We start from the raw sequence: 16,721 nt of genomic DNA on the forward strand, positions 1-16,721 counted from the left end.
CGTTGGCACCCACGGCGGTGGCTTTCATGGGGTTGCTGGTAATGGGCGTCAGGCGGCAGGAGTTCCTCAAATAATTGCAAGTGGTAGATGGTGGCCTCTGCCTCATGGGCAATCAGGTGCTGCATGCGCCTAGCCTCCAGATAGTCCCCTTTGGCTGTTTCTCCAGACAGCATGATGCAGTTGGCTCTATTCAGTACTGCATTGGCCACATCACTGTCACAGATAGGCTTCCCAGCTCAGCTGCAATGCCCAATCATCATCTTCTGAGCAAGGAAGACCTTCTCTGCAGGAATCTCAATGCCTAGATCACCACCAGCCACCATGATCCCATCACTGGACTCTAGGATTTCATCAAACCTCCGAACCCCCACGTGATTCTCGATTTTGTTGATTATCTTGATGTTCTTTCCCTTCTCTCCCAGGGCCTCCCTAACTTCATGGACATCGGATGCCTTGCGGATGAACGACGCAAACACCATATCGACATCCTGTTCGACCCCATACTTCAGGTCCTGATTGTCCTCTGACACAGCAGGCAAGTCCACAGCAGCCCCAGGAAGGTTCACACTCTTCTTGCTGCCTGAGGAACCACCATTTTCCACCTCCGTCACCAGGAAGTCAGCACCTTTCTGCTTTCCCTGGAGAGAAATAAGCCCATCATCCACATAGATCTTGCTGCCCACTTCCATCACCTTGCAGATGTTCTTGTAGTCCAGCCACAGGATGTTCTCGTCACACTTTTTCATGTAGGCATTATCCAGCATGATTTTGAGAATGGCGCCCATCTTCAGCCTCACCTCCGTGGTGCTGCTGCCCTTGATGAGCCCAGTTCGGATCTCAGGTCCTTTAGTATCCAGAGCCAAAGCAACGGGCCAGTAGAGGATGGGATCAGCAGCAAAGCTTTCCGTGGCTGTGCACACATTCTTGATGGTCTCCACGTGGTACTCATGAGTTCCATGAGAGAAGTTCAGACAAGCCACATTCATTCCAGACTTAATCATCTCCTTCAACATCTCCACCAATCGGGAAGCTGAGCTAATGGTACAGATGATGCCAGTGTTCCAGGCTGTGATGGGTGGTGTGTGAATGTCCAGGTGGCATACGTGCTCCAGGAATGTGTCAGCCATGGCTGTATGTAGCTGCTGGGTCTCAATGAAGGCAGTCCCGGCTTCACTATGGGGCTTCGACATGGATGCTGAGGTCCTCCAGTGCTGACCGACTTGGGCTACACTGCAAACGCGAAGAGGTCAGGAGCCCTGGGACGTGCAGCTGCTGTGCCCCAGGAGAGTTTTAAATGCAGAGCATCTAGTTGTCCTCTCCCAGTGGAGCTATTCTTCTCACAGTAACAATGTGTGATAATACACATGCAATATTCCCAGCCAGGGAAGCACCTCCAAGCCTTGGTGTCCAGAATTTTTATTGGTCATGTAGACGTGGCTGACTGCCTGTGTGGCTGGCCTTCATGTCCATCCCCGTTCTGAGGTTGAGCTGACAATGCATGGTTCAGAGCCCCTACCACATATCACATTGTTAGCATAGACCATCTGGCATGGCCCAAGGCCCCCAGGTAAACAAAGAACATTCTAAGAGTTTAGAGATTACCTCCCAGAAAGTGAGAGTAAAGGCCAGATACTTCTTGGGGCAAGGTTAATCCTTTTGTTGCACAGGCATGAATACCAGGAGGTGAGGATCACTGGGTGCCACCTTTCAGGTTTCCTATCACACTCACCATTTAGAAAACTCCCCAACCTGAGCTTCTGATTAGCTTTTAAGTGCCTCATTCTTATTTTTAAATTATTTTATTGTATTGCTTTTTTTTTGGAGACAGGATCTCGCTCTGTCGCTGGAATGCAGTGGTGCAATCATAGCTTTCTGCAGCCTCCAACTCCTGAGCTCAAGTGATCCTCCCACCTTAGTCTCTCAAGTAGCTAGAACTACAGGCATGCACCACTATGTCCAGCTTTGGTGCCTCATTCTTAAATATAGTTGGATGACCACCCATTTTAGGAAAGTCTCCAATATAAGAGAGAGGCCAAAACAAACCATGAGGGAAAAGGAACTTAAAAGGAAAAAGACAATTGAGAAAATAAAACTAAACTAAAAAACTAACCAACCAACAAACAAAATAAGACAACCCCTACAATATTGCTGGAGAGATCAAATATTGGATCCATAAGACAAAGAACGGGCTAATGTAGACAAGATAACAAGAAAGGGCCCTTAGAGGCTAAAACGTGATAAATGAACTAAAAATTAATAGCTTGACTACATTTTGGGAAACCGGGAAGGGGAAATGTTTGTGTATTGATGTGTGTTGCAAGGGCTACAATCTAAGTTAGCTAAACCCTCATCATCCAAAGTAGTTAGCAAATCAAGGGTGGATTCGGGGCTTATGGGGCCAGAGGCATACATGATTTGGAGGATGCTCTTTAAGATAATTTTTTTTTTTTTTTTTGAGACGGAGTCTCGCTCTGTCTCCCAAGCTGGAGTGCGATGGCCTGATCTTGGCTCACTGCAACCTCCGCCTCCTGGGTTCAAGTGATTCTCCTGCCTCAGCTTCCCGAGTAGCTGGGACTACAGGCACGTGCCACCATGCTTGGCTAATTTTTTGTATTTTTAGTGGAGACTGGGTTTCACCATGTTAGCCAGAATGGTCTTGATCTCCTGACCTCATGATCCACCTGCCTCAGCCTCCCAGAGTGTTGGGATTACAGGTGTGAGCCACTGTGCCTGGCTAAATTTTAAAAAAATTTATTTTTAAAAACAGAGTCTCACTCTGTCACCCAGGTTGGAGTGCAATGGCATGATTCTCCTGCCTTGGCCTCCTGAGCTGGGACCACAGACACACACCATCATGCCTGGCTAATATTTTTTATTTTTATTTCTAGTAGAGACAGGGCTCTCAATATATTCCCCAAGCTGGTCTTGGATTCCTGGGCTAAAGGGATCCTCCTGCCTTGGCCTCTCAAAGTGCTGGGATTGCAGGCATGAGCCACAGCACCCAGCTGAATGCGCTGTAAGAAAATAAAATTCCAAATTCAACGGCTAAGAATAGGGCCTTGGAGAGGGCCCATGAAAATGAGGGACTCTGAAACTTAACCTTTATTAGCTTCACAATAAATCTCCCTCTCTAGTCAACAGAAAACATCTAAAATTGAAAAATCAGGAAATAAGAGTTTTAAAACTTTGTTTAGAAATACAAAGCAAGTTCCAAAAGAAAAATCTGAATGAGTTGAATGTTAGGGGTTCTGGGAATTGTGGTAGAATGTGATAGGCCAAAGAATTGCTCTTTCTTTTTCTTTTCTTTTCTTTCTTTTTTTTTTTGAGACAGAGTCTTGCTCTGTTGCCCAGGCTGGAGTGCAGTGGTGTGATCTCAGCTCACTGCAAGCTCCGCCTCCCAGGTTCACACCATTCTCCTGCCTCAGCCTCTTTGCTCTTTCTTATAATAAGCCCTGAACACTATTTGACTTTTTGCCCTGTGCAAGGGCACTCCTGTTTAATTCATTTATTCATTTATTCTCTTTTAACCCATGCCCCAGTCCTTTGTTATAGCACGGTTGTAATGTGTTTAATGGTATTTAAAAAAAATTTTTTTTTAAATTTTTTGCAGAGACCAGATCTTGCTATGTTGCTCAGGCTAGTTTTGAACTCCTGGCCTCAAGCAATTCTCCTGTCTCCGCCTCCCAAATTCTGTTGGGATTACAGGCCTGAGCCACTAAGCCCAGTCTTAACGGCATTTTTTGATGAATATGGTGAAAGAGATTGGCTGCTGACTCTTTCCCTTAAGATCAACCTTAAAAAAACTACAGGAATCCAGGAAATAACAAGCAAACCGGAAGAAGCTCCTGGATAGATAAAGGATTGTTTTGAACTAGTGTGTACGTGCATATTGGGGGAATTGAGGTGGTGGTGGGTGCATCCTAGGACAGAGAGCATTGTCTAGGCTATGAGATGGCAACTTGGACAAAAAGCTTTCTTTCCTCTCACCTGTGCAGCTCCCTGGCTTTGGAACAATCATCACCAGTTTGTTTTTTTGTTTTTTGAGACAGAGTCTTGCTCTGTCGCCCAGGCTGGAGTGCAGTGGCATGATCTTGGCTCACGGCAACCTCTGTCTTCCAGAGTTCAAGCAATTTTCATGGCTCAGCCTCCCGAGTAGCAGGGGTTACAGGCATGTGCCACCATGCCTGGCTACTTTTTGTATCTTTAGTCGAGATGTGGTTTTACCATGTTAGCCAGGCTCATCTCGAACTCCTCATCACCGGCTTTTACAAGAGAAATTTCTACTGTCCAGATGGGGTACCTTCAACTTACAATGTGTCAACATTTTATGAGGATAACATGATCAGGTAATCATGTAATAAATAAATACATATATTTTCCTACATCACTTGGACTGTGCAGATGTCAATAAATATAGTTTTAGGAAAAAGAATGCATGGCCATGTCATGAGGACTTAAGGAACTGATGCCTTAAGAAGACATATTGCTTTCTAACAAGTTAAAAGAAGATGACTAGATTACTCTTGAATAGCAGAGAAAGAGAAGTTGAAGTTGGACAAAATGAATCTGCCCTGAAGTGGGTCTAAGAAGGAACCATGAAACTGGTAACCATGAAACAACAGGATTGATTGACTTATGAAGAAGAAACTATTATTTAGGTAAGAATTCTACACAAAGAATTCTTAGAATTAATTACAAATAGCAGGGCGCAGTGGCACACGCCTGTAATCACAGCACTTTGGGAGGTCGAGGTGGGTGGATTGCCTAAGGTCAGGAGTTTGAGACCAGCCTGGCCAACATGGTGAAGCCCTGTCTCTACTAAAAATACAAAAACTAGCCAGGTATGGTGGCGGGTGCCTGTAATCCCAGCTACTTGGAAGGCTGAACCAGGGAGAATTGCTTGAGCCCAGAAGGTGGAGGTTGCAGTGAGCCGAGATTGCGCCACTGCACTCCAGCCTGGGCGACAGAGCGAGACTCCATCCCCTCCCCCGCCAAAAAGAATTAATTACATATATTCTAAGTAAATAAGGATAGGTATGAAATTAAAACACAAAGTATATTCATAATATTGAGATTTTAGAAATAACCTAATGTCTTTTAGAGGGAATGTTTAAGGCTTAGAACGAGCCTTGGAGGAGAGTAATGTTAGCAACATGGTCTATTAGAAATCCCTAGCACTCATCTTCCTCACAAAGACAGCCAGAACAACTAATAAGCAACTATATTTTCACAAAAACAGGGAGAGTTCTAGAGTGTGTCAGAGGACGAATAGAAACCCTGGTGAGCACAGAAACTCGGGATGGCCACTTAGAGAACAGAGAATGAGAGAAAATGCCAGGCCTCCACCACTGTATCCCCCAGCCGGCATCAACCTCTTATGGTGAGGTGGTAAGTAAGGGGATTCCAGCAACCTCCATCAACACCTTGGACAGGTACAGACCTCACCACTGGGGCCCCTGCAGTCCTCATAGGCACTACACCCAGCTGAGGGAGCTGCCTGGAATCCACATAGCTGTGCTTCCCCCAGAGAAGGATCCAATACTGTGCCCCACTCACTGTGGCCCACATGAGGCACAGTTTCAGCCAAGGTCCTACATGATAATGGAATTAGAACTACTGCGGGAGTGTTTCTTGCTTCAGGGGTAAGCAGCCACTTCTCCCCATCATCTCTGAGGCTAAGCCACCACAAAACCACCCCAGCCTAGTGACCTGGCAAGGTGGTGACTAGATCTTTCCACTGAGCAGGTATATCTCCTTGTCATCATTAAGTATTCTGTGGGGTAATACTTTGAGACCATGTGAATATCTTGTTCCCCATTAACCTTTCACTCAATGATTTTAGCATAAATTAATGGCCCTTGCCAAAATCAACTTTTACACTGGGGTTGTAAAATGGCAATCTTCGTAATTCTCTCATTTCTTTTTACATATCAGTTGGCATTTTTCTATAAGAGGTGTTTAGCCTTTCTTCTTTTCCCTATGCTCTTTAACTTTTTCAGTTTTGATGTCGCCTCCAAAGCAAACTCTGACACAAGAAACCTGGGCGTGGGTAGGTTATATGGGAGATGATACCAGAAAACACAGAGTTAGCAGGGCGAGTGACACAGGGCAGGGAGAAAAGCCAGTAAGGGATATATTGAACATTTTGCTGTTGGCTACTGGGACTCAGTCTCAATGAAGCCGCGCTGAGAAACCACGTGAAATGGTTCCGAATCTTCCCGATTCCATCATCCCTTGGTTGACTGCTACTCCCAGGGATACCTATCCTCCAGCTTTCAAACTATGTCGCCCAGCAGCCATGCACTGTAGGTGGTTCTTGAGAAAGACCCCAGACAGAGGAGAGAAACATAGGCACTTGAAGTCAGGGTGTTAGTAACTGTTGACAACTGCAAGAGAATTCAGGTAGGCTGAGGGGACGTGGAGTAGGGCCTAACAACATCTGCTTCTCTCTCCTTTTGATATTTCTATGAACTCATGGAATTAAAAGTTTTAAAAAGCAAGTGTGTCATAATCCTTTACCATCATTATGCATTTTGATCCTCCTATTGACCTTTGACCGTAGCTCCTTTGTCCTTTCGCTACGTTCCCAGGAGTCTTTAACACTTCCTTGTTTTCTGGCACAACCAAACATTCCAGGCTCACCTTGTACTTTTTCTACCCCTGATCTGGACTCACCTATTTCTCCAAAGAGTTCTGATTCTACAGCTCTGTTTTCCATGGTGATGAGATGTCACCTCCCCATATTGTACCATCCCTTCTTACAGGATGAGGGATTGGGTATGCAAAGAAAACTGAGGTGGCTTAATGTTGCTGTGTTTCAGCAGCTGAATGTTTTTATTGTTTAGCTGTGTCCTTTTTGGTGTGATTTTTTTTTTGGTGGGGGTAGGTATTTGGTACCATGTAGTGTTCTCTCTTCTCCCAAAAGGATGTGTATGTAACTTTTTTTCTTTTTAGATGGAGTCTTACTCTGTTCACCAGGCTGCAATACAGTGGTGCGATCTCGGCTCACTGCAACTTCTGCCTCCCGGGTTCAAGTGATTCTCCTGCCTCAGCCTCCTGAGTGGCTGGGATTACAGTTCCCTGCCGCCATGCCTGGCTAATTTTTGTATTTTTAGTAGAGATGAGGTTTCCCCATGTTGGCCAGGCTGGTCTCGGACTCCTGACCTCAGGTGATCCACCAGCCTCGGCCTCCCAAAGTGCTGGGATTACAGGCATGAGCCACCATGCCCGGCCGAGGATGTGTATATAACTTAAGAAAAGAAAAATGTAAAGTGTTGTAAATAAGATGGCTCATGAAGGTATAGTGAGACTGACCGCATCCTGTATGCAGGGCTAGGCCATCCTTCTCTGCATGGTGAAGAGACATACATTTATTTATTTATTTAGAGATGCAGTCTCACTCTTTCGTCCAGGCTGGGGTGCACAGTGGTGCAATCTTAGCTTACTGCAACCTCTGCCTCCCAAGTTCAAGTGATTCTCCTGCCTCAGCTTCCCAAGTAGCTGGGATTACAGGCATGCGCCAGCATGCCCAGCTAATTTTTTTTTGTATTTTTAGTAGAGACAGGGTTTTATCATGTTGACCAGGCTGGTTTCCATCTTCTGACCTCGTGATCTGCCTACCTCGGCCTCCCAAAGTGCTGGGATTACAGGCATAAGCCACTGTGCCTGGCCAGAGAGACATTTTTATACTGTAATGCCATGTAGGGCTAACGCCTTCCCAGTCCCCAGCGGGGAATTGTTACCCAGATCGAATATATTTTATTATTAAATCTTGTGGCTTGACACATCTACTGATTAAAATGGATATCTTAATCTAGACTTATTTTTGTCATATGGAATTAAATAAAATGCAGGATGTCCTTTTTTTTTTTTAAAGACAGTTCTGGTTCTTTAGAGTGAAGAATGGTATTTATTGTAGAAATTATTCTGGATTGTCATTGCTCATAGGCCTTTTTAGTGGGCAAAACTGGTTAACACACTTAAAAAACAAAACGAAACAAAAAGAATGAATTAACACTGACGCCTCCAATTCAAATCCAACATCACAAGGCCTTTCCTGACTTCCCCCATTCGATATTTGTATTTTTCATCTCCCACAAAATCTTGGCTCTCAGTATCAATCATTTGTTCTTTGATGTATCACACACAAAAAAGAATTTCAGAGTTGCAACACCGAAATCATTACCAGCAACCAATCTAAGTAATATTTTAAGATTTCACTGTAGTTCTTTTTGTCTTCAAATCCTATTTCCCTAAATGTGTACAGTGAAAACCTGTGCTCAGAGTTATTGAATTAATTCTTTTTCTCTCTGAAGTTATATTATCTAATATACAGCTAAGTTTATTTATTTTTTCAAGACGGAGTCTCACTCTGTCGCCCAGGCTAGAGTGCAATTGTGCGATCTTGGCTCACTGCAGCCTCTGCCTCCCAGGTTCAAGCGATTCTCCTGCCTCAGCCTCTTGAGCAGCTGGGATTACAGGCACCCGCCATCATGCCTGGCTAATTTTTGTATTTTTGTAGAGATGGGGTTTCACCATGTTGGCCAGGCTGGCCTTGAACTCCTGACCTCAGGTGATCTGCCCCCCTTGGCCTCCCAAAGTGTTGGTATTACAGGCATGAGCCACTGCACTCGGCCTGTTTTTTTTTTAATTCAAATTTGGGGTATGCTTTTTAAAAATTCACACAATGAAGTATTAAGTGGCCATAAAAAACAACAAGGAAGATTTCTAAGTACTGATGAGTGAAAAATCCAAGTTGCAAAATGGTATACATAGCATGCTTCCTTTTGTGTAAGAAAGGAGAAATATAAATATGCACACTTTTTTATTTCCCCTAAAAAACCTCAATACATGCACACAGCAAGGATAAACCAGAAACTAATGAAAAAGGTTATTATAGGGATTGGTTGGAATAGTTTAGGAGATAAAGATAGGAGTAAAACATCTCTAAATATACCTTTGTATATTGTTTTGATTTCTGGACCATGTAAATGTTTTGGTTTTTTGTTCTTTTAGTGTTTGTTTGTTTGTTTTTGAGAGGGGTCTTGCTCTGTTGCCCAGGCTGGAGTGCGGTGGCACAATCTTGGCTCACTGCAACCTCTGCCTCTGAGGTTCAAGAGATTCTCCTGCCTCAGCCTCCCTAGTAGCTGGGATTACAGGCACATGCCACCATGCCTGGCTAATTTTTGTATATTTAGTAGAGACAGGGTTTCCCCATGTTGGCCAGGCTGGTTTTGAACTCCTGACCTGAGGTGATCTGCCAGCCTCAGCCTCCCAAAGTGCTGGAATTACAGGCGTGAGCCACAGTGCCTGGCCATAAATGTTTTATATATTTTAAAACAAAATCATAGACTGGGCATGGTGGCTCATGCCTGTAATCTCAGCACTTTGAAAGGCCAAGGCAGGAGGATTGCTTGAGCCCAGGAATTTGAGACCACTCTGGGTAATATAGAAAGACCCTATCTCTAGAAAACATTAAAAAATTAGCCAGGTTTGGTGGCTCATGCCTGTAGTCCTAGCTACTTGGGAAGCTGAGATGAGGAGATTGCTTGAGCCTAGGAGGTCGAGGCTGCAATAAGCCGTGATTGCACCACTACACTCCAGCCTGGGTGATGAGTGAGACTCTGTCTCAAAAAAAAAAAATTACAAATAATAAAAATGGTATTGAGTCATATCTACTGACTTGGGAAGATATTTATATTAAATGAAAACAAAATAAACATTATGATCCAATTTAAAATATATATATTTAAGGTATATTATATATATATATATTTGGCAAGTACACACCAAAATGTTAATAGTGGTAATCTTTGGCTGACAGAATCACCCTATTTTAATTTTTATTCTTTTTATTTTTCTGTATGTAATCAGTTCTATGAAAAACATATTTTATGTGTAACCAGTTTCTCTATAACAAACATATTACACTTATTTATTTTTTTTTCCAAGACAGTGTCTTGCTCTGTTGCCCAAGCTGGAGTGCAGAGGCACAATCTTGGCTCACTTCAATCTTTGCCTCCCAGGTGCAAGCAATTCTTCCTGCCTCAGCCTCCTGAGCAGCTGGGATTACAGGCGTGCACCACTACATCCGGGTAATTTGGTATTTATTTATTTATTTATTTATTTATTTATTTATTTATTTATTTTTGAGATGGAGTCTCACTCTGTTGCCCAGGCTGGAGTGCAGTGGCACGATCTCGGCTCATTGCAACCTCTGCCTCCTGGGTTCAAGTGAATCTCCTGACTCAGTCTCCCGAGTAGCTGAGATTACAGACATGTGCCACCATGCCAGGCTAATTTTTGTATTTTTAGTAGAGATGGGGTTTCGCCATGTTGGCCAGGCCGGTCTCAAACTCCTGACCTCAAGTGATCCACCTGCCTCAGCGTCCCAAAGTGCTGGGATTACAGGCGTGAGCCACTGTGCCTGGCCAATTTGATATTTTTAAATAGAGATTGGCCAAGCTGTTCTCGAACTCCAGACCTCAGGTGATCTGCCTGCCTTGGCTTCCCAAAATGCTGAGATTACAGGTGTGAGCCACCATGTCTGGCCTACATATTACACTTATAATAACAATTTTTTATGACATTGTGTAACGCAGAATAATGATTCTCCCAAAAATGTCCGTGAATAAATCCCTGAAACCTGTTCTATTACCTGGCAATGAGGAATTAAGGTTGCAGATGGAATTAAGGAACTGATCAGCTGGACTTAAAATAGGGAAATTCTCTTGGATTATCTGATGGACGCAATGTATTCACAATAATCCTTTAAGTATAGAAGAAGGAGGCAAAAGATCAGAGTCAGAGAGAGATTGGAAGATGCTCTATTGCTGGCTTTGAAAATGGAGGTAGGGGCTAGCATCCAAGGAATGCAGGTGGCTTCTAGAAGCTGGAAAAGCTAAGAAAATGGATTCTCCCCTGGAGCCTACAAAAAGAATACAGCTCTGCTGACATCTTGATTTTAGCCAAGTGAGACCCATTTCAGACTTTTGACCTCCAGAACTATAACACATTTTTATTGTTTTGAGACCCTGTTTGTGGTCATTTGTTACAACAGTAATAGGAAACTGATAGAGACATATACTGGAAGCAGTAAATAGATGTATAATACCATGTTATTTGAGATACACACTAAGATTTTAGAAGATTTTTAAGAAAAATCAAGCCAGATGCGGTGGCTCATGCCTGTAATCCCAGCACTTTGGGAAGCCAAGACGGGAGAATAGCTTGAGCTCAGGAGTTTGAGATCAGCCTGGGCAACATGGCGAAACCCCATCTTTACTAAAAATACAAAAATTAGCCAGGCATGTTGGTGTGTGCCTGTAGTCCCAGGTCCTCAGAGGCTGAGGTGGGAAAATCACTTGAGCCCGGGAAGCAGAGGTTGCAATGAGTCATGATCGTGCCACTGCACTCTAGCCTGGGCAACAGAGCAAAACCCTGTCTCAAAAAAAAAAAAAAAAAAAAAAATTCAAAACAGCAAAAATTTGGGAGTTATTCCTATGTTACTAAGAAAACTCAGTTACCAAAATATACTTCACAAGCCTTCTAATGAACGAAGTTTCTGCTTAACTATATTTTAAGACAGCAAGTATAGTAATTTTTTTAAATTACTTCCTTAATTTTTATTTCATTATGTTGTGATTTTTGGATTCCAGGTTTTGATGTTCTTGATTTTCTATCCTTCTCCACAAAATTTCCCATAGCAAAGACAATTCAATGTATTTACTAAACCAGTTCATTTTCCTCCTGCACATGTAGAAAGACTACATTTCCCAGTAACTCTTTCGGCTAGGTGGGGTCATGTGACTAGTTTTGCCCTGTGGAATTCAGGTAGAAGTGCTAAATAATCCTTCACACACAAGCCTATTAATCTGTCTCCCCCTTCTCTGGGGTCTTGGAGGACAAATGTTGATGGCTGCAATGTGAAACCAGGTGAATGTACTCCTACTTCCTGCCTTCCTGTCCCTGCCCTGTACTGAGATATGAAAGAGGAGAGATGCATATTTTTTGAGTTGGGCTATTGAGATTTGGGGATTGTTTGTTATAACAGTTGGTTATAATCTATATTCAACCATGCTAATCTATATTCCAGTATTATTTTAAATTCTTTAAAAAATATACTCTACACACATAACATTGATTTATAATTTCTATATTAGTCAAAACTTCATTTAACTGAAAGTTACCAGAAAATTTTTTAAATGAGAAAGAGGTTGATTTGTTTGGTATGTCCATCTGTAAATAGTTCAGAGCTGGTATTGCGAGTTTAAATTTTGTACTCAAAGACCCAGTTTCCTTCTACCTTCCTGCCTTGCTTTCTTGCTAATGGATGCCACACATCAAATATTTTATACATTCCAAGCCATCAGGAGGAAAAGGAAGAGGCAACACCAGCTGACTTCCAATTAAGTCTCATTAAGACAGAATTGAGTCACAGGGTCACACTTAGCTACAGGAGAGTCTGGGAACATACTTCTCTATGTTAGAGTAAAGCAAGCAAAAAAGGGTTTGGAATGAAGGCTGCGTGAACCAATCTACTGTATCTGCCATTATTTATGCAAACGGACAAGAATTTAAAGAGCTAGCAACAACATTTTTCCAAGTTGTTAAAGTAGTTGTAATAAAATCAGCCTATTTAGGAAGCAGAAGTCAGATAAGAAAATTTGATATATTTACTAGACAATGGATATCTATTAAAATTATTGTGTGACGTGTCTCTAATCTTATAAAAATTGATCAACATCTATCTCTCTAGCTATATAGTTATCTATCTGATTCATGCTTCAATTTATAACTACTAATATTGATGTCAATTAGACCTGTTTTTCTCCCTCGAGCATGTTTTCCTAGGAGATTCCCAGTGTAATTACATTCTGAACTGTTTTGGTTTAGATAATACATTATATGGTTTTCCTCCATATAAAGAACAAGGGTAGATGAACTGGTCCAGGTACAGCTGTTACTTATGGTCTGAAAGGCTGGGTGTAGTGGCTCACACCTATAATCCCAGCACTTTGGGAGGCCAAAGGGGAGAATCACTCGAGGCCAGGAGTTCGAGAACAACCTGGTCAACATAATGACACCCTCGTCTCTAAAAAAAAAAATTTTTTTAAATTATTACTTGAAATGGTTCAATAGTCTATTCTCCCAGAATGAATAAATCATATTTGCATTTCATCTGGAGCCCACAAGGATGCCTCTTGTGCGTTACAGAAGATCAGGAGGAATTCTTCTGCTTGGGCAATCCTTATAGCCATAAAAAAAAAGTCAAAATTTCTGGAGACTGAGAAATCTCAATTCCTCTCTTTGCTTTCCTTCTTCCCGTTCAACATTGATACTATTTTCTTTTGTACTTGTTAAGAATAGTTAACTGAGGCCGGGCACAGTGGCTCATGCCTGTATCCCAGCACTTTGGGAGGCCGAGGCAGGCGGATCATTTGAGGTCAGGAGTTCGAGACCAGCCTGACTAACATGGCGAAATCCTGTCTCTACTAAAAATACAAAAATTAGCTGGGCATGGGTAGCACACCCCTCTAATCCCAGCTACTAGGGAGGCTGAAGCAGGAGAATTGCTTGATCCTAGGGGGCAGAGGTTGCAGTGAGCTGAGATTGCACCACTGTTCTCCAGCCTGGGCAACAGAGTGAGACTCCGTCTCAAAAAAAAAAAAGAATAGCTAACCAAATTTCCTGCAACTGAGGCATAGTTAGGGGTGGGAGTGGGTGTTGGGGGCAGTGAATGACCTTCTAACAATATAGGCATTAAACAGGCAATCTTAGAACTCCCATAAATGTGGAAGGCATAATTAATCCACTGTATACATGAATCATATACATTATTGAACAATACTACAAAAAATGTTTTCATCTTTGGGAATTTACCCAATTATTTCCTTATTTTTGTATTTTTTGGTAGAGACAGGGTTTCACCATGTTTGTCAGACTGGTCTCGAACTTCTGACCTCAAGTAATCTGCCCTCCTCCGCCTAAGTGCTGGGATTACAGGCATGAGCTACTGCGCCCGGCCTATTTATTTTCTTAAATTAAACAAATACACAATTAATTTTGTATGCATAATGCCAATTTGTTGTTCCTCTTATAGAATATGGAACTACATGTTTTCTCACATCTTCTACAACAATAAATAATGTTATCTTCTTTGATCATCTGATCTGTGACACATGACAGCTCTTTTTATTTGTATAGTTTTTTTATTACTAGTGCATTTTAAACATTCTAAATATATTTAATGGTCATTTATTTTTATTCTTCTGCATTTGGTTAGTCATACTCTTTGTCCATTTTATATTGAATGCTGTTTTTCTCCTTGACTTTTTAAAGAGTTCTTTCTATACTAGTGTAACCAGTATGATCTGCTCCACAAACTTAAGGAACAAATGTGGTCAGTTACAGCTCTTAACTTTCTCTATTATAGTTTAAGCCTCCCACAAACCCTAATCAGAAGTCATTTTTCCCACTTGTGTTTTGCCCTCCTCTCCTCTGAATGTCCAAGAATCCTAGTTGTAGGGGATGGGGCTGGGGCTTACTCAGCCCAAAGGGCAACAGAATCCTCTTCTAAATGCAGAGAGAAATAAAACTGCTGTCTCCTCAGTCCTCCTTTGCCACTGGGCCTTAAAGATAAGATAAAGTCTCCTCCTTAACTTCAGATCTCGGTGAGCAGAAACTGGGGTCTTGGTCCCCTTTATCCTATAAGATTGAGCCTCCTAAGGCAACTGATCCACCTCCTCTCTGGCGACTAACTAGACCAAAGGATGAGGCAGTTTTTGCTAATCAAGAGAGAAACACTCGGTTGGGTACGGTGGTTCATGCCTATAATCCCAGCACTTTGGGAGGTCGGTCGAGGTGGGAGGTTTGCTTAAGGGCAGGAGTTCAAGACCAGGCTGGACAACAAAGCAAGACTGCCCCCGCCGCCACCAACTCTTAAAAAAAAAAAAAAATTAGCCAAGTCTGGCAGCGTGTGCCTGTAGTCCCAGCTACTACCTGGGAGGATAAGGCGGGAGAATCACCTGAGTCCAGGAGTTTGAGGCTGCAGTGAGCTATGATCATGCCACTGCACTCCAGCCTGGGCAACAGAGCGACACTCCAACCCTAAAAAAGACAGAGAAACATACACATTCTGCAAAAAGTTTTATTATTGGCCGGGCGCGGTGGCTCACGCTTGTAATCCCAGCACTTTGGGAGGCCGAGGCGGGCGGATCACGAGGTCAGGAGATCGAGACCACGGTGAAACCCCGTCTCTACTAAAAATACAAAAAATTAGCCGGGCGTGGTGGCGGGCGCCTGTAGTCCCAGCTACTCGGAGAGGCTGAGGCAGGAGAATGGCGTGAACCCGGGAGGCGGAGCTTGCAGTGAGCCGAGATTGCGCCACTGCACTCCAGCCTGGGTGACAGAGCGAGACTCCGTCTCAAAAAAAAAAAAAAAAAAAAAAAAAAGTTTTATTATTATGGAATTTTCTTGCTAGGTTTGGTGAAGTGGATGGTCATGGAGAAGTATGATTGGATTGAAAAAGTATGACCTAATGATAATAAACTGGAGAGAAATTACTGAGGCCTGTTTTGCTCAGATTCTTTTCTGTTTCCCTGTGTTTTCAGAGATAAGGATGTTCCTTTTTTCCAGGAATAGGGAAAGCACCTCTTAAATGAGGTTCTTATGAGCTGCTTCGGGGAGAAGGAAGAAGCAAGAGTGACCTACTTGCTTTTGCTGTTTTCTCAAATGCTAAGGTGCTATATTTTAGGGTATCATGGCCGGAATCCCATTACTTTCAAATTATTCATTTATTTTTATCAGCTTGGACTCATTGTTTCCTGTTTTAGTCACTGGGTTATAATCCATTAGAATCACTATTTATTTTGATACTCAAATTGTTCCAGGTTTGGCTAATGGGAATCCATTCAAACTGACTTCTCTGACCTTTTAACATGTTGTTATCATTCTATAAGGACTACTTTACTTTCTGTCACAAGATATCCCAGGCTCATCTTGCATTTTCCTTGCTCCAGACTTGGGATCAGTTATTTCAGCAAAGCATTCTTTTTAAAGGAGAATAACATTTAAAAGCCAAGATCTGGGTACTGGTGTATTTGTTGCTATTGGGATATTGTTGCCCCTAAGCCTCTCAGTGGACAAGCCTAAGGAATATATGTATATACATACATACAAACATACACATACATACGTTTACATCTATATTATTTCTATAACTATCTATCTATATATTGACAGCCATGAGGACACAGAGATACCACAATTCCAATCCAGCACTACAAGGTTCATTTTTTTTTTTTTTTTTCTGAGGCAGAGTCTCACTCTGTCTCCCAGACTGGAGTGCAGTGGCATAATCTCGGCTAACTGCAACCTCTGCCTCCCGGGTTCAAGTGATTCTCCTGTCTCAGACTCCTGAGTAGCTGGGATTACAGGCACCCACCACCATGCCCAGCTAATTTTTGTATTTTTAGTAGAGATGGGTTTTTGCCATGTTGGCCAGGCTAGTCTAGAACTCCTGACCTCAGTTGATCCGCCTGCTTCAGCCTCCCAAAGTGCTGGGATTACAGGCTTGAGCCACTGTGCCCGGCCTTAAGGTTCACTCTAATTTTCTCTTTCTACATTTGTACTTAAGAAGAATTTTTTGTTTGTTTGTTTTGTTTTGTTTTTGAGATGGAGTCTTGCTCTTGTCGCCCAGGCTAGAATACAATGGCTCGATC

The 16,721-nt window shown here is 42.6% G+C and overlaps 1 protein-coding gene across 1 annotated transcript; it reads right to left on the bottom strand.

The window, feature by feature from the left end:
- Positions 1–233: 233 nt before the first annotated feature.
- LOC116467945 (pyruvate kinase PKM-like) lies at positions 234–1,142 on the bottom strand. Its single transcript, XM_032755239.2, has one exon. It carries the CDS (start codon positions 1,125–1,127, stop codon positions 237–239), a length of 891 nt encoding a protein of 296 aa, XP_032611130.2. The 5' UTR covers positions 1,128–1,142; the 3' UTR covers positions 234–236.
- Positions 1,143–16,721: the final 15,579 nt, after the last annotated feature.

The sequence above is a fragment of the Hylobates moloch genome, unplaced genomic scaffold (genome assembly GCF_009828535.3).
Source record: "Hylobates moloch isolate HMO894 unplaced genomic scaffold, HMol_V3 SCAFFOLD_5, whole genome shotgun sequence".
In the NCBI taxonomy this organism is placed as follows: domain Eukaryota; kingdom Metazoa; phylum Chordata; class Mammalia; order Primates; family Hylobatidae; genus Hylobates; species Hylobates moloch.